The sequence below is a fragment of the Hyperolius riggenbachi genome, chromosome 3 (assembly GCF_040937935.1).
Source record: "Hyperolius riggenbachi isolate aHypRig1 chromosome 3, aHypRig1.pri, whole genome shotgun sequence".
NCBI lineage: Eukaryota > Metazoa > Chordata > Amphibia > Anura > Hyperoliidae > Hyperolius > Hyperolius riggenbachi.
This window is the reverse complement of record NC_090648.1, coordinates 48,864,216-48,881,485: the sequence shown is the minus strand read 5'-3', so window position 1 is coordinate 48,881,485 and position 17,270 is coordinate 48,864,216. Positions and strand designations below refer to the sequence as shown.

General features: G+C 45.5%; 1 protein-coding gene across 1 annotated transcript in view; it reads left to right on the top strand.

Annotated features, from left to right (window-relative positions):
* The first annotated feature begins 369 nt into the window (after nucleotides 1-369).
* Nucleotides 370-17,270, top strand: part of LOC137562093 (mucin-3A-like) — a 42,819-nt gene continuing 25,918 nt past the window's right edge. The window contains exons 1-7 of the mRNA XM_068273429.1: nucleotides 370-448; nucleotides 5,477-5,560; nucleotides 7,172-7,255; nucleotides 9,005-9,112; nucleotides 10,717-10,800; nucleotides 12,628-12,726; nucleotides 14,998-15,096. Coding sequence (XP_068129530.1) covers nucleotides 7,189-7,255; nucleotides 9,005-9,112; nucleotides 10,717-10,800; nucleotides 12,628-12,726; nucleotides 14,998-15,096 — 457 coding nt within the window. The 5' untranslated portion in view covers nucleotides 370-448; nucleotides 5,477-5,560; nucleotides 7,172-7,188. The remainder of the gene's footprint in view (nucleotides 449-5,476; nucleotides 5,561-7,171; nucleotides 7,256-9,004; nucleotides 9,113-10,716; nucleotides 10,801-12,627; nucleotides 12,727-14,997; nucleotides 15,097-17,270) is intronic.

Below are 17,270 nucleotides of genomic sequence, written 5' to 3'. Positions count from 1 at the left end.
ATAGGAGTGTTTAGAGCTGGCTTTTGCAGGCTTTCATGAAAGCCTGGCGGTAGATTCCGGCGTTCCGTCTAGTCTTGAAAGCTACATGTTGCTGTCAGAGGCGGCAACCGCCAGGAAACAATAGCAGAGACCCAAACTGCTAGCCTTGAAAGCTTCCCAAAAGCCTTCAAAAGCTAGCGTCTAAACGTCGGCGTTTGAACGTGGCACCGAGTCAAAGCTCGGCAGAAGCCCATGTGAACCAGCCTTAACTCTCTAGAAACTGGGATACCACTACTGGGTGGAGTATGATTTGTATGTCACCACATTGTTGCATTGATGCTTTAACATTTTCTTGTTTTAGTTAGTACAATGTCTGCCACTACTGAGAGCACCACTGCAGTGACTTGTGCTGATGAAAACTGTACAGCTGTCACTGCTTCACCCCTAACAGTGACAACACCCACCTCTGGTAAGACATTATTACCATTATTAGCCAATCAAGGTGTATTACATTATTTGTTATGAACATTGGAATCCATTTTTTTTGTCCAAGTAAGTTTGCACTTACAAGGAATTTGACTTGGCAGTTGCTTACCAGGTACAGACAAACCTATACAAGGACAGACAGCATAGATATTACAACTCAAGGACAGTATATAAGTTAAAGTGTTAGTAAAAAGGGTGAGAAGCTTTCGTTTTCAGTTATGTGCTGTTATGCTTCCAAGTCCTAGTAGATCTATGTGGCCCTGCATTAAGCATGGTTCCCGCCTGAGGGAAGACGCTGTTCCGGTGCTTGGAAGTTTTAGTTGCAACTGACCGGTATCTCCCTAAGTGTGTTTCTATGCATGTGCATATTTTTTTCACAGCAGCTCATGTAACTGATACAGAAAACTGACAAAATGTGCAGAATCATGATGCAGAATGTCATTTTTTTTTCTGCGTGCAAAAAACACATTTAGGCTAGTTACACACCAGGACGTTGGGTTTAGGGGATGTTTTAGGGCACATAATGTGCCCCTAACGCAACGCCTGGTGCTCTCTGGTGTTTATGATGGAGTGAGCCGCGTTGTGCAGCTCACTCTGGCGTCCGTGATGCGTACTCTTGGACGCATGCGGCATCACATGGTCCCGCCTGGCCAATCACTGCACAGAGCGGTTGCTCCAGGAAGTAAACACTGCACGTCACTGAGTGCAGTGAATATTAATTAGCCATGTGCCCGGCCGCTCTCCCCTCCTCCCCAACATGACTGAGCATGTGCAAACAGTCTAACGTGGCTTAGCCGCGTAGAACGCACAGCATGCAGCACTTTGCTGCGTTACAATGTAACGCAACGTGGGCAGTGTGAACAGCCCACTTGTGTTACATTGCTGTGTGTTGGGGGAGCGTTACAGGCTGCACTAACGTGCGCCTGTAACGTCCCTGTGTGCAAGAAGCCTAAGTGTGAACTAGCCCATTGATTAACATGAGTTCTCAGTTTTTCTGAGCAGAAAACGTGTATGAAAACAGTCAAGTGTGTTCCCTGCCTGAGGGTTCATGACTTCAGGCATCCTTTTACTGCTCAGCCCAATTGAGGGGTGATTTTTCTTCAGCCTGGATATAGAAGAATGTAAAAAGTATTTAAATGCTAACTTATTTGGTCCTGATTTATGAGTATAGCCTTATAACCATGGCAGTCTGGGGGCGTGTTTTGCCGATGAGCGCGCATCTTCGCTTGGATGATGGAACTCTGCCCCATCAGTCTTGCAGCGGCAATCGCCACTAGGAGACTGTTAGACAGCGAAACCGCTGTCTATTTACATGGTACAGCGCTGCAATCTATGACACGGCTGTGTCCCTGACACCCACAGAAGTTATCGGCTGTCATAGGCTGATGCCTATGACAGCTGATCACAGTGATTGGCTGGCGGGGGGAGGGAGGGCGATCCTTGTAAAAAAAAACGGTAAAATTTCCACCTCTGTTGGTGGACAGAAAAGGGAAGGGGATCACTTGTGTGCTGAGTTGTGCGGCCCTGCAGCAAGGCCTTTAAGCAGCAGTGGCCCAATTTGTGAAAAAATGTCCTGGTCTTTAGGGGGGGTTTAAGCCCGTGGTCCTTAAGAGGTTAAAAAACAGCTAATTTAATTTGCTGCATTCATCTTGCCTTAAAGGAAATCTAAAGAGCTAAAGTTTACCTTACCTGGGTCTTCTTGCAACCCCCTGGAGTCATCCCATGCCCACGCCATCCTTCTGAGACCCTCCTGACAATAGTGGTGACCCCCTGAAGCTAGCCAGCCATGTGCCTCCTTACAGGGCAGTTTCTAGGTTAAATTTCACCCAGTTCGAGAGTCAAAAAATATGCCCCCCCCCAACCCTCCCCCCCCCTTACTTCCCCAAAATCAGAGCTGCTAAGTGAAATCATGTCAAAAGGCTTCTTGAAACCAACTCACCATTTTTTTTAATTTGCTGGGCTGCATGCTGGGGGCTGTGCAGGGTGCTATGCTGGGGGCTGTGCAGGGTGCTATGCTGGGCTGCATGCTGGGGGCTGTGCAGGGTGCTATGCTGGGCTGGGTGCTGGGGCTCTGCAGGGATCTATGCTGGGTTGGGTGCTGGGCCTCTGCTGGGTGCTATGCTGGGCTGCATGCTGGGGCTCTGCAGGGTGCTATGCTGGGCTGCATGCTGGGGGATGTGCAGGGTGCTGTGCTGGGCTGCATGCTGGGGGCTGTGCAGGGTGCTATGCTGGGCTGCATGCTGGGGGCTGTGCAGGGTGCTTTGCTGGGCTGCATGCTGGGGGCTGTGCAGGGTGCTATGCTGGGCTGCATGCTGGGGGCTGTGCAGGGTGCTATGCTGGGCTGGGTGCTGGGGCTGTGCAGGGTGCTTTGCTGGGCTGGGTGCTCTGCAGGGTGCTATGTTGGGCTGCATGCTGGGGGCTGTGCAGGGTGCTTTGCTGGGCTGCATGCTGGGGGCTGTGCAGGGTGCTTTGCTGGGCTGCATGCTGGGGGCTGTGCAGGGTGCTATGCTGGGTGCTCTGCAGGGTGCTATAGTGGGCTGCATGCTGGAGGCTGTGCAGGGTGCTTTGCTGGGCTGCATGCTGGGGGCTGTGCAGGGTGCTTTGCTGGGCTTCATGCTGGGGGCTGTGCAGGGTGCTATGCTGGGCTGGGTGCTCTGCAGGGTGCTATGTTGGGCTGCATGCTGGGGGCTGTGTAGGGTGCTTTGCTGGGCTGCATGCTGGGGGCTGTGCAGGGTGCTTTGCTGGGCTGCATGCTGGGGGCTGTGCAGGGTGCTATGCTGGGCTGGGTGCTCGGCAGGGTGCTATGTTGGGCTGCATGCTGGGGGCTGTGCAGGGTGCTTTGCTGGGCTGGGTGCTCTGCAGGGTGCTATGCTGGGCTGGGTGCTGGGGCTGTGCAGGGTGCTTTGCTGGGCTGGGGGCTCTGCAGGGTGCTATGTTGGGCTGTATGCTGGGGGCTGTGCAGGGTGCTTTGCTGGGTTGGATGGTGGGGGCTCTGCAGGGTGCTTTGCTGGGCTGCATGCTGGGGGCTCTGCAGGGTGCTATGCTGGGTGCTCTGCAGGGTGCTATGTTGGGCTGCATGCTGGAGGCTGTGCAGGGTGCTTTGCTGGGCTGGGTGCTCTGCAGGGTGCTATGCTGGGCTGGGTGCTGGGGCTGTGCAGGGTGCTTTGCTGGGCTGGGGGCTCAGCAGGGTGCTATGTTGGGCTGCGTGCTGGGGGCTGTGCAGGGTGCTTTGCTGGGCTGGGGGCTCAGCAGGGTGCTATGTTGGGCTGCATGCTGGGGGCTGTGCAGGGTGCTTTGCTGGGCTGGATGCTGGGGGCTCTGCAGGGTGCTATGCTGGGCTGGATGCTGGGGGCTCTGCAGGGTGCTTTGCTGGGCTGGGTGCTGGGGGCTGTGCAGGGTGCTTTGCTGGGCTGTGGGCTCTGCAGGGTGCTATGTTGGGCTGCATGCTGGGGGCTGTGCAGGGTGCTTTGCTGGGCTGGATGCTGGGGGCTGTGCAGGGTGCTATGCTGGGCTGGATGCTGGGGGCTGTGCAGGGTGCTTTGCTGGGCTGGGTGCTGGGGGCTGTGCAGGGTGTTTTGCTGGGCTGGGGGCTCTTCGGGGTGTTATGCTGGGCTGGATGCTGGGGGCTGTGCAGCGTGCTTTGCTGGGCTGGGTGCTGGGGGCTGTGCAGGGTGCTTTGCTGGGCTGGGTGCTCTGCAGGGTGCTATGCCGGGCTTACACAGACCTTAGAGCTGGCGCCGACCCAACCGGAGCACGGCACAGAACTCAGAGCTGGCGGCGACCCAACCAGAGAACGGCAGAGCGCACACTACCGCCAGCATCACTTCATGGCATCCAGGAAGTGGTCATGATCAATGACATCACTTTCGCATGTGCATTGTCTGCGGTAGTGTGCGCTCTGCTCTGACGCTCTCCGGTCGGGTCGCCGCCAGTGCTGAGGTCTGCAAGAGAGGCAGGCAGCAACGGGAGGCACACTGGGGGGGGGGAGGTACGCAAACTGAAGCCGGTGATCGCGCTGGTGCGCACGGCTCCTCCTGCCTCTCGCTGCACCGCATCCGCGCGTCACCGGCTCCTAGCAGTCACATCCTTCTGCCTGGCGCCCCCCCCCAATCTGTCTCTCATCGCCGCCCCGTTCAGCAGAACCGGCTGAACGGGGCAAGAAACGGCCCTGCCTCCTTACTGCGTCCCTATGCACGGCAGCATTCTGTGAATGTGCTGTATGGGAAAATCGCTACTGCGCATGTGCAGAAAACTCCCAGCAATGAAAGCACGATCAGGGTGCACGTGGCTCAGGGCAGTGCATGCGCAGAAAACTCCCAGCAATGGAAGCACGATCAGGGTGCACGTGGCTCAGGGCAGTGCATGCACATAAAACTCCCAGCAATGGAAGCACAATCAGGGTGCATGCGGCTCGGGGCTGTGCATGCGCAGTAGCCTCCGACTGGATGCAACCACCCAGCTTTGAAGGTCTCGCCGCTGCTCACTGGAGGGTTATGGAAGGACAGCATGGATACAGGATGATTCCAAGGGAGTGCAAGCAGAACACAGATATGTTAAACTCATTTTTATTTATTTTTATTTAATAATAACTCTTTAAAGAAGCTTTAGGTTTATCAAGATCTAAGAAGAGAGGGGAAATAAAACTACCTGTATGAGGTGGAGTTGTTCTTCTTTCTTATTATATAAGTTCTACAGGGCAGCAGGGAATAAAAATACAGTATATGTCAGTCAATGTATCATGAATCTGTAATAATGTATGGAATATCTTCCCAAGGGTGCCCGCCTGTGCTCCCCGCCTTGCGCACCAACAGCTGCCCCCCTGCCCTCGTCCTCCGGTTGTCTGTATGCCACACATGCGTGCTGGCAAAAATCATGGTCACAGGGACAGGGGACACAGGGACAGTGGGGTTTTATTAGGTAGGATACAATCTACAGGGGCTGCAGGGAATGGAATTACATGTCAGTCAATTAATCATGAATCTGTAATGATGTATGGAATATCTTGTTTTAGCCACTACTGCAAGCACCACGCCCGTGACTTGTGCTGAGGGAACCTGTACTGCTGCCACTACATCAGCCCAAACAGCCACCTCCGGTGAGGATTTATCATTACTAGTTATCCTGTCACGGTATATTCAGTTACTGTTCTCAGCATGTATGAACTGAAAGTGGGATTGTCACCATAAAAATCAAATTTCAACAACAACTGGTCTGAGTGTATTAAGTGATAAAGATGCTAATCCTGCATTCAAAACGTTCAAAACTTTTTCTGCTGTTGTGATTTGGAGTTATCACATACTTAAGGAACACTGGCCATTTAGTAGTCAGTGCCAAACAGTTGCATGCTGGGGGTTCTTTTTATCTATAATATATTCCTCCTCTTCCATTTATTTCCCTTCCTAGCTGCTTATCTGAAACCTGATCTCCTGTTCACTTGTGTTTACAAGAAAGGCTGAGGTGACTCAGCGATTGGAGGAGAAAAGAAAAAAAGTAAAGGGCAGAAATGCCATCAGGATTTAGCCTAAACTGTGGGCAAAGACATGGCCCCCACCAGGAACAGAATTCAGACCAAATTTGGTCAGCGGGACAGTCACTGTTCTGTCATTCAGCTACCTCAGCCCAGCGACCATAAGGGCTTGAAGACTGCCATGGCCTGCACTCTGGCCATGGTGCGCACCATTCCAGCACGGCCGTCACTACGCAAACAGCTGTTTGCGGTGCGATACACAGTGAGTTTGGTGGGTCAGTGTGAAGCAGTACTCTAATTACACTCCCTGATTGATGTATACACATGCAAGATGTTTTAAAGCACTTTAGGCCTGCAATTTAGCATTCAATGTGATTTCTGCCCTTAAAACGCTGCTTTGCGTCAAATACAGATTTTTCCCCGGGACTTCTGGCGTCTATCCCACTCATCCATGTAAAAACTTAGATGTTAGACCCCTTGAAACATCTTTTCCATCACTTTTGTGGCCAGCATAAATGTTCCTAGTTTTCCAAGTTCACCACCCCATTGAAGTCTATTGCGGTTCGCGGAAGTTCGCGCTAACCAAACGTTTTGCGGAAGTTCACGAACCTGGTTCGCGAACCAAAAATCAGAGGTTCGGGCCATCTCTATTTAAGATGTCCCTAATGTTTGCTTGATGAAATCCAGTGCCAATGTTCCTGATGCCAACACAATTCAAGGCTAGAGGCCAATTAAAGAAACTTAAGGGGGTCATGAACAAAGCAATCTAGCGGACGACCGATCATTTCCGATCAGCGTTATCAATCGAAACTGACCGGTCATGTATATTAATTGTTGAATCCCCACCAACTAATCCGTTCAAATTGATGGAATTGATCCCAAAAATGGATCAATTCCATTAATCTGATAGAATTGGTTAGTGAGAATTCGGTCATTAATGGACACAGCCATTTCTGATTAATCACTGTGGTGATTGGAAACGATTGTTTGGCCATGGGATTTTATCAGTAATGGCCACCCTAAAGATTACATATGGAGCATTATATTATCATCATGTGTGAGGGCTCAATGACATGTGTGGTCTACAGACTATTCCTCTGTTTTGTTTTGTTTTTTGCTTTATTTTTACATAAGATCTTCAGAGCTGCATGAAGTGTATATATATATATATATATATATATATATATATCAGTCAATTTATCATGAATCTGTATTGATGTATGGAATATCTTGTCTTAGCCACTACTGCAAGCACCATGCCCGTGACCTGTGCTGAGGGAACCTGTACAGCTGCCACTACGTCAGCCCCAACAACCACCTCTGGTGAGGATTTATCATTGCTAGTTATCCTGTCATGGTATATTCAGTAACTGTCGTTAGCATGTATGAACTGAAAGTTCGAAAAGAAGTAAATGCATTTCCTATCACTGGCAGCTCAGCTTGGTGGGTTTTGTTACTGGAATTGTCAATGCCAAACAATCAGCCTTTACTAAGCTTTACAATGGGCAGACAGTGCACACAAAATACAGCTGGAGTTATGAAAATGTACTGTCTGCGCACCATAAGGACAATGAGGATATGGTGGCTGCCATATTTATTTCCTTTTAAACAATACCAAATGCCTGGCAGTCCTGCTGATCTTTTGTGCATCAGTAGTGTCTGAAACACACACTTAAAAGAAGCATGCAGCAAATGCAGTCACACTTCAGTCAAACATCTTATCTGCTTTCAGAAAACAGCATTGTAGCTGACCAAGCTTGGTCGGAGAGCTCAGAGAAGCTCTTTTGCATAGACAACAACTGAAGTTTCTTAACTCTTCCTATACTGGAAACAATATGAGACACATTTCTTTGCTACTATTTCTTAGCTGTACTACACATACAAAAATGTATTTGCTCTTTTGCATAAACAACAACTGAAGTTTCTTAAGTTTTCCTATACTGGAAACAATATGAGACACATACAAACATTTATTTAGCTCATAAGTTTAATTTCACATCAGATTCCCTTTAATTGGCACAACCAATCATTTTTGATCAATCACTGTTGTGATCAGAAACTATTGTTTGACTGTGGGATTTTATCGGTAATGGCCACCTTAAAGATTGCATTGTAGACTGTTGTTATCATCATGTGTGAGGGCTCAATGATATAAAGGCTCGTACACAGATCATTTTTTTCTAAACGACTGGTCGTTTGGACGTTTGAACGACCGGTCGTTTGGACGTCAGATTGGGCATGTGTACAGTCGGTCGTTTAGCTGATAAGACTATATTTGAACAATCCGCCAAGCAGATCATTGAAATCCATCTTATCAGCTGAATGACCGACCGTACACATGCCCGATTTGATGTCCAAAAGACTATACATTAAAACGTCCAAACGTCGTTTAGAAAAATCTGACATGTGTATGTACCTTCAGTGGTGTGCTGACTATTCCTCTGCTGCTGGATTGAATGGAGGGGGCGTTTATTCAGCCATGATGGAGATGTACTGTATGTATGAGTGGTGTTAATACACACTCAATTGTTTGGTATTTCTTTTTGTATAAGATCTTTTTGTAAAAGTGTTTCTATATTACCTTAGCCTTAGAACTAATTGTGGTAGAATTTGCCTCAGCTCAGTTCAACAGCGGTTTGCCCCAGGTGGTAAAAATGTTTTGTAAAGAGAAATTCAAAAGCCAGGTTTTAAATTCCCTTGAAGTCAATGGGAGAAAAATATACTGACTATTATGGCCTCAGTGGAGCCTGTAAGTAACTAAGAAAACTCTTTTAAATATCCCCAAAAATTCACCTGATGAATCTGCCCTATGTCAAGCTTGCTGCTGTAGACTACATTAGAGGCCAGAACACTTTCTTTTCTTCATGCCAGAGAGCAGTATCTTGAGAAGTCTAGCAAGGGTTACATTACTGTTGCTGGGCTTGGAGTCCAGAGTGAGGAAAATAAAAGAGAAACTGGTTGGATTGATGCCAATACCCGTCCAGATAATATGTAGAAAACTATGTTTGGAGAATTTGTTTTTTAGATGTCACCACATTGTTGCACGGTTATCTCTACATTTTCTTGTTTCAGGTGGGACAATACCTACCATTACTGAGAGAACCACACCAGTGCCTTGTACTGATGGAAACTGTACAGCTGCCATTACTTCAACCTCAACAACCACAGAATCTACCACTGGTAAACAATTATTTAAATTAATGACTGTGTGATGAATCTCGGTGGTTAAAGTGTACCAGAACTCAGACAAAGAAAAAGATTTATACATACCTGGGGCTTCCTCCAGCCCCATCCGCTAGAATCGCCCCCACGCCGCCGTCCTCTGATGTCTGCAGCTCCAGTACTGGGACCCCACACTTCCATCAGTCGGAGCCAGTCTGATGTAAGGGAAGTGCGCTCTTTGCGTATCTCTCCAGTAGCTGCTGAAGAGACATAGAGGGCGCACTTCTCTTACGCCAGACTGGCTCCGACTGAAGGAAGTGCGGGGACCCGGTACTGAAGCTGCAGACATCAGAGGACGGCGGCGTGGGAGCGATTCTAGCGGATGGGGCTGGAGGAAGCCTCAGGTATGTATAAATCTTGTTCTTTGTCTGAGCTCTGGTTTCCTTTAAAGATTTAACCGCCAAGATTATGCATTGAGAGAGACCAGGAGCCTAATGGTGCAGTAATGTTAGGATAGATAAGATCCGAGTTAGTAATTTACACTCACAAGGGTGGGTTGAACTCCTGCAACCACTGTTAGAGACTACAGGAAAGTAACTGTTCCCATTCAGTGTCCCAGGATATTTTTAAACTGTTATTTTTAATGTTTTGCTTTTAACATTTTGTGGGAATGTGTAAGTAGTACTAATGTACCCCTATACCCATTCCAACTAGGGTTTTAATGTCTGGGGGCCCAACTTACATTAAAGGGGGCTTTTCAATGTAATGAGAAATCACCCCTTGGGGCCTGCTGCATCATACATGATAGCAGTTACTCTGGTAGTTACACATTCTCCTAGGCATTGAATATGGGTATAAGACCCTTGTTTAAAACCTCGAACAAATGTGCACTATGGAGTGAGGTGAGCTTCCCTATCGACATCAGAGTCTTACTCTGGAACCCCACGAGGAGCAATGAACAGCGCCCATACACATCACCACCTGTATTTGCTATACTAAAGTATAGCAAGCCCTGGCAATGCATCTTTAAAATTGCCACCGGGGCTCCCCATTGCTCCTTTAACAGACCAATGTGAATCCTCATTGAGCTATCAACATTCACTAAGTCTAATTACCTGACTACCCCCAGAGTAAAACGTAAAATGTTTGGAACCACAGCCTTCTGTCATGCTGCCCCTACCCTTTGGAATGCCTTCCCACACTCAATCAAGAAAACTTCAACCCTGGAATCGTTTAAAGCAAAACTGAAAAGCCACCTTATTAGTCTGGCATTTATACTCCCATAACTTGCTCATGTAACACATTCTAAGCTACAGCTATGTACTGATCTGAAACAAGTCTATGGGCTCTATTCACAAAACTTCTCATAAATGACGTATTTATCACCTAATTGATACAAATAAACTTTCAGCAAATTTACAATCAAAATAATCACTCAAAGTAAGCTGTTCCTGTTTAACTTCATTCCAATATTACTTTTCTTACCTTAATTATACTTTATTTTTGCTCTTTGGAAGATTAAAAATGTAACACAGATCAGGTGAAAAAGCTTTTGTGAATCATGGCCGAAGCGTTTTATGGGAGAAAGGCACTTTACAAAGGTTTTGTTGTTAATCTTTTAGATACTACAACACACACATTGACAACTGTCACCACAGTATTGTCTACAACCAGCTCTACAACAATTACTACTACTGCTTCACCAGGTGAGTAGAAAGCAACATTTTGTGACTCTGCTTTCTTTACACTTTATTTTCACACTTTACACATTTATGCTCATATAAGCTTAGGGTTAAACAAGGACGTTTCCCATTTCAACATTGAAGCAACTTGAGAAAGGTCTTTTAGGCCGAAACAGCAGGCTGTCGTTTGCTGTTGTCATTTTTGATGACCTAATAGTATTTGGTATTTGAGCTATATTTGAGCTAGTATTTGAGCTATACTTATCTGGTGTGGCATTGGTCCTTTGGAAGTCTGAGCTATAATTGACCCTTTGGTACAAGGATGAGGACCTGGGCACACACATTGTGAACATCGTTACTTCGCGTGATGAGCAAAGGTTATCATGCGATTACATGCATGCTTCACGTTAAAAGCGCCCGTGATCGTGCAATAACCTTCGCTTATCATGCGAAGTACACTGTCCGCGTTATGTCAGCTTGCATGATAACTGCTGTGATAGCAGTTATCATGTTTTAGTGAATCAAGCCCTTAAAGTGAACCTAAAGTCAAAATAAATATATTTCCAGGTGACTTTCATTCATAGCCGTCCATTGTTACAGATTGATAAGTGTATGATCGCCTGTCATAGGCATCAGCAGTAGATTGCAGCACTGTACAATGTAAATAGATGGTGGTTTCACCGCTGGGAGACTGATGACAGAGCAGAGATGCGCGCGCATTGGCACACTCGATCTCCTGCATAACACACCCACAGGACTTCACGCCAATTGGAATTGAGCGGTCCTGGGGGAGCTGCCACGTTCACACCAATCGGCGTGGAGAAAGTGGTTAACAAAATTTACATTTGCATTTTTCACATGAACCTCTTGAGGACCGCAGTGTTAAACCCCCCTAAAAACCAGGCCAATTTTCACTAAATTGGCCACTGCAGCCTTAGGGCCAAGCTGCAGGGCCGCACAGCACAGCACACAAGTGATCTCCCCCCCCACACTCCTTTTTCCCCCACCAATTGAGCTATCTGTTGGTGGGGTCTGATCACCCCCCCCCCCCGTGTTTATTTTTGTTTGTATAAATATTTATGTTTTTTTTAAATACAATTTACTATTTATGTATTTATTTCTGTGCCCTGATAACTCTCCCTCCCCCCCAGCCAGCCAATGATGCGATCGGCTGTCATAGGCTCCAGCCTATGAGAGCCGATCACTCTCTTGTGTGCCAGGGGGACAGCGCAGCGCTGTACTTAGTGGAAATACGGCGGTTTCACCATCTAACAGTCTCCCGAGCGGCGATCCCAAGCAGGAGATGCGTGTTCAACCTGCGCATGATCTCCTTCAGTAGTCGGCCCCAGGACTTGACGCCAATTGGCGTTAGGCGGTCCTGGGACTGCCGCTGCGGTCACGCCCATGGGGTTGACGCGGTCGTTAGGTAGTTGAAGTCAATAGCCACCAATATTAGTGGTTAATAGCAAAGCCCCCGTCTGTGCTAGAAGCAATTTGCAGGGTATGTTAAGGAGGACAGTTGGAAGAAGAGGGAAAAACATTTTTCAAAAAGACCTTATAGTTTTTGAGAAAATCAATTTTAAAGTTCTTGTGCTAAGTGTGGGAAATGGGTTAACGGCCGTCTAATACCGTTAATACATGTGGTACATGTTTGTGAGTAAAATTCCTATGATTTATTGCTACTAATACCAATTAAAAGTATTACACTATTTGGGGCTCTCATTTTTTCTTTGTGTCTTACATATTAACTCTGAGCTAGTTAATCTGACAAATTATTACATAATAAGAGTAGAATGGAAATAGTGATAATTGTAGTCTGTTGCTCACACTCTTTATTTTCTCTCTCTGCAGGTCCTCAATGCTTAAATGGCGGTACTCATAATGGTTATAAGTGTTTGTGTTCAGATGACTACATGGGACCACAATGCGAAACCTATGTGGGCAGGCCAGGTATGTGTAAATCACTGTCCTGCAAATTTACATCTGAGATGTAGGGATGGTCAGGATTGCCAATTTCCAATTCTGCGGAAATTCAGATTTCCGCAAATGCTGTTTTCCGATTTCCAATCTCCATTTTTCAGATTTCCTAGAAGTCTTTTTTAAATAATTTTTTTCCCTAGAAGTCTTTAAATATTTTTTTTTCTGCATTCTGTGATTGGCTAAATATTTCTGAAGTAGTCTTGGATGTTTTCCTCCAATCAGAGAATGTCGAATTTTACCGGGAAGGAATGTTTCCCTTAAGTGTAATTAGCCAGGCCTTGTGAGGTTTTTTGCCTTCCCCTGGATCAACTGGGATAGGTGCAGGATGATGTTTTATTTTATTTATTTATTTTTCTGGTTGGACTTGATGGACAAATGTCTTTTTTCAACCAAACTACCTATGTAACCGCAGTCATCATAATACCATGGAATACCAATAAATGAAACCTTTGGTTTTGTTGAGAAAATAGTTTTAAGTCATATAGGCACTCACACTTTACACATTTATGCTCATATAAGCTTAGGATTAAACAAGGACGTTTCCCATTTCAACATTGAAGCAACTTGAGAAAGGTCTTTTAGGCCGAAACAGCAGGCTGTCGTTTGCTGTTGTCATTTTTGATGACCTAATACAAGTATTTGAGCTATACTTATCTGGTGTGGCATTGGTCCTTTGGAAGTCTGAGCTATAATTGACCCTTTGGTACAAGGATGAGGACCTGGGCACACACATTGTGAACATCGTTACTTCGCGTGATGAGCAAAGGTTATCATGCGATCACGTGCATGCTTCATGTGAAAAGCGCCCGTGATCGTGCAATAACCTTCGCTTATCATGCGAAGTACGCTGTCCGCGTTATGTCAGCTCGCGTGATAACTGCTGTGATAGCAGTTATCATGCTTTAGTGAATCAAGCCCTTAAAGTGAACCTAAAGTCAAAATAAATATATTTCCAGGTGACTTTCATTCATAGCCATCCATTGTTACAGATTGATAAGTGTATGATCGCCTGTCATAGGCATCAGCCGTAGATTGCAGCACTGTACAATGTAAATAGATGGCGGTTTCACCCCTGGGAGACTGATGACGGAGCGGAGATGTGCGCGCATTGGCACACTCGATCTCCTGCATAACACACCCACAGGACTTCACGCCAATTGGAATTGAGCGGTCCTGGGGGAGCTGCCACGTGCACACCAATCGGCGTGGAGAAAGTGGTTAACAAAATTTACATTTGCATTTTTCACATGAACCTCTTGAGGACCGCAGTGTTAAACCCCCCTAAAAACCAGGCCAATTTTCACTAAATTGGCCACTGCAGCCTTAAGGCCAAGCTGCAGGGCCGCACAACACAGCAACACAGCACACAAGTGATTCCCCCCACACTCCTTTTTTCCCCACCAATAGAGCTATCTGTTGGTGGGGTCTGATCCCCCCCCCCTGTGTTTATTTATGTTTGTATAAATATTTATGTTTTTTTTAATAAAATTTACTATTTATGTATTTATTTCTGTGCCCTGAAAACTCTCCCTCCCCCCCAGCCAGCCAATGATGCGATCGGCTGTCATAGGCTCCAGTCTATGAGAGCTGATCACTCTCTTGTGTGCCAGGGGGACAGCACAGTGCTGTACTTAGTGGAAATACGGCGGTTTCACCATCTAACAGTCTCCCGAGCGGCGATCCCAAGCAGGAGATGCGTGTTCAGCCTGCGCATGATCTCCTTCAGTAGCCGGCCCCAGGACTTGACGCCAATTGGCGTTAGGCGGTCCTGGGGCTGCCGCTGCGGTCACGCCCATGGGGTTGACGCGGTCGTTAGGTAGTTAAAGTCAATAGCCACCGATATTAGTGGTAAATAGCAAAGCCCTCGTCTGTGCTAGAAGCAATTTGCAGGGTATGTTAAGGAGGACAGTTGGGAGAAGAGGGAAAAACATTTTTCAAAAAGACCTTACAGTTTTTGAGAAAATCAATTTTAAAGTTCTTGTGCTAAGTGTGGGAAATGGGTTAACGGCCGTCTAATACCGTTAATACATGTGGTACATGTTTGTGAGTAAAATTCCTATGATTTATTGCTACTAATACCAATCAAAAGTATTACACGATTTGGGGCTCTCATTTTTTCTTTGTGTCTTACATATTAACTCTGAGCTAGTTAATCTGACAAATGATTACATAATAAGAGTAGAATGGAAATAGTGATAATTGTAGTCTGTTGCTCACACTCTTTATTTTCTCTCTCTGCAGGTCCTCAATGCTTAAATGGTGGCACTCATGATGGTAATAAGTGTTTGTGTTTAGATGACTACATGGGACCACAATGCGAAACCTATGTGGGCAGGCCAGGTATGTGTAAATCACTGTCCTGCAAATTTACATCTTAGATGTAGGGATGGTCAGGATTGCCAATTTCCAATTCTGCGGAAATTCAGATTTCCGCAAATGCTGTTTTCCGATTTCCAATCTCCATTTTTCAGATTTCCTAGAAGTCTTTTTTAAATAATTTTTTTTCCTAGAAGTCTTTTTTAAATATTTTTTTTCTGCATTCTGTGATTGGCTAAATATTTCTGAAGTAGTCTTGGATGTTTTCCTCCAATCAGAGAATGTCGAATTTTACCGGGAAGGAATGTTTCCCTTAAGTCTAATTAGCCAGGCCTTGTGAGGTTTTTTGCCTTCCCCTGGATCAACTGGGATAGGTGCAGGATGATGTTTTATTTTATTTATTTATTTTTCTGGTTGGACTTGATGGACAAATGTCTTTTTTCAACCAAACTACCTATGTAACCGCAGTCATCATAATACCATGGAATACCAATAAATGAAACCTTTGGTTTTGTTGAGAAAATAGTTTTAAGTCATATAGGGAGTACCTGATTTGTGATATGAGTGCATGCCTTTTTTTTAGACGCATAGATGAACAGGTATGTGGGCTAATAGTCAGTAGGGATTTCCCCTATAGATGCATAGTTAGGGTGGCCACTAAGAATCCAATCTTTTTCATCCAATATTACCAAATCTATGTAGTAGAAGAGTAAACTGAGTGAATATATTGTTGAGTGAATATATTGAATGGATACTATAGGCAGTTCCCTTATATTTCATAGAAATGTAAGATTGGATGAAAAAGATTAGATCATTAGTGGCCACCCTTAGTTTTATTGAAAAAAGACCCTCATACATCAAGTTTAACCAGAACTTATAGTAAAATATTGAAATATAAAGAAATATAGTACACTAGCCTACATCCTTTAGTATTCCAGTTAATCAAGAGGAGTAGAAAAAAAAACCCTTACAAGGCTTGGACCAATCAGTTCTAAAAGGGAAAAAAATCTTCCCGACTCCAGATAGCCATCAGATAAAATCCCTGGATACACACCTCTGGGAATTAGCTAGCAAATATAGCCATGGGTCTTTCAGTCCAAAGAAAGCATCCAAGAATTTGCAGAAACGACATCTTGTGGTAAGATGCTCTACATTGTAACCAATCATGCTGTAAAGAAAACCTTTTTAAATATGTCAATGCACAAAAAAGTATTGACTCTTGGGTGCAAGTGAAAGATAGAAAAAAACCTTTTAATACACCATTGACATCATTGACATCAATACAAAATGTTAAAAACCAACACAAATAGATGTAATATCTAAACTATCACATTAACAATTTCACCAGACTGACTCCAGAGACTTCAGTGGGGCTGCAGTCCCCAATGACTTAATCGTTATAGTCCAAAATCTGACCCATTTAGTAGCTGTAACTTCCACAACACTGAAATGTGGATAGATTGAATTGACAGTGGCTCTAGGGGTTGATTCTTGTTATAGATGACCATGAATTGGCCAATATATTCCTCAGGTCTTCGTATGCTATGCTTGTTACTCCAAAAAACTGCCAGTGCAGAGTCCACAACAATCCCAGTCGCAGAGTGTGGTGATTACTGCATATAGTTGGGGAAACTCACAGTAGAAAGAAACGTGGACGTCAAAAAAGGGCGTCGGGAAAAAAGGGCGCGGGGTGTAAACGATAAGCATTAATAGTGTTTATAAAAATATTGTACTGAAATTCATTTACAAATAATGTTTTACAAATTTATGAATCATTAAATAATAATAATTAAGGGGATCAGTGGGAATAAGAGGAAACATTTTTTTTCAAAAAGACCTTATAGTTTTTGAGAAAATCGATTTTTAAGTTTCAAGGGCGAAAATGTCTTTTAAATGCGGAAAATGTCAGTTTTTTTTTGCACAGGTAACAATAGTGTATTATTTTCATAGATTCCCCCAAGTGGGAAGAGTTTTACTTACTTCGTTCTGAGTGTGGGAAATATAAAAAAAAAACGACGTGAGGTCCCCCCCTCCCAGACCTCTTTAACCCCTTGTCCCCCATGCAGGCTGGGATAGCCAGAATGCGGAGCACCGGCCGCGTGGGGCTCCGCACCCTGACTATACCAGCCCGCATGGTCCATGGATTGGGGGGTCTCGGAAGGGGAGGGGCAGCCAAGCTTCTGATTTAAAGGAACCCC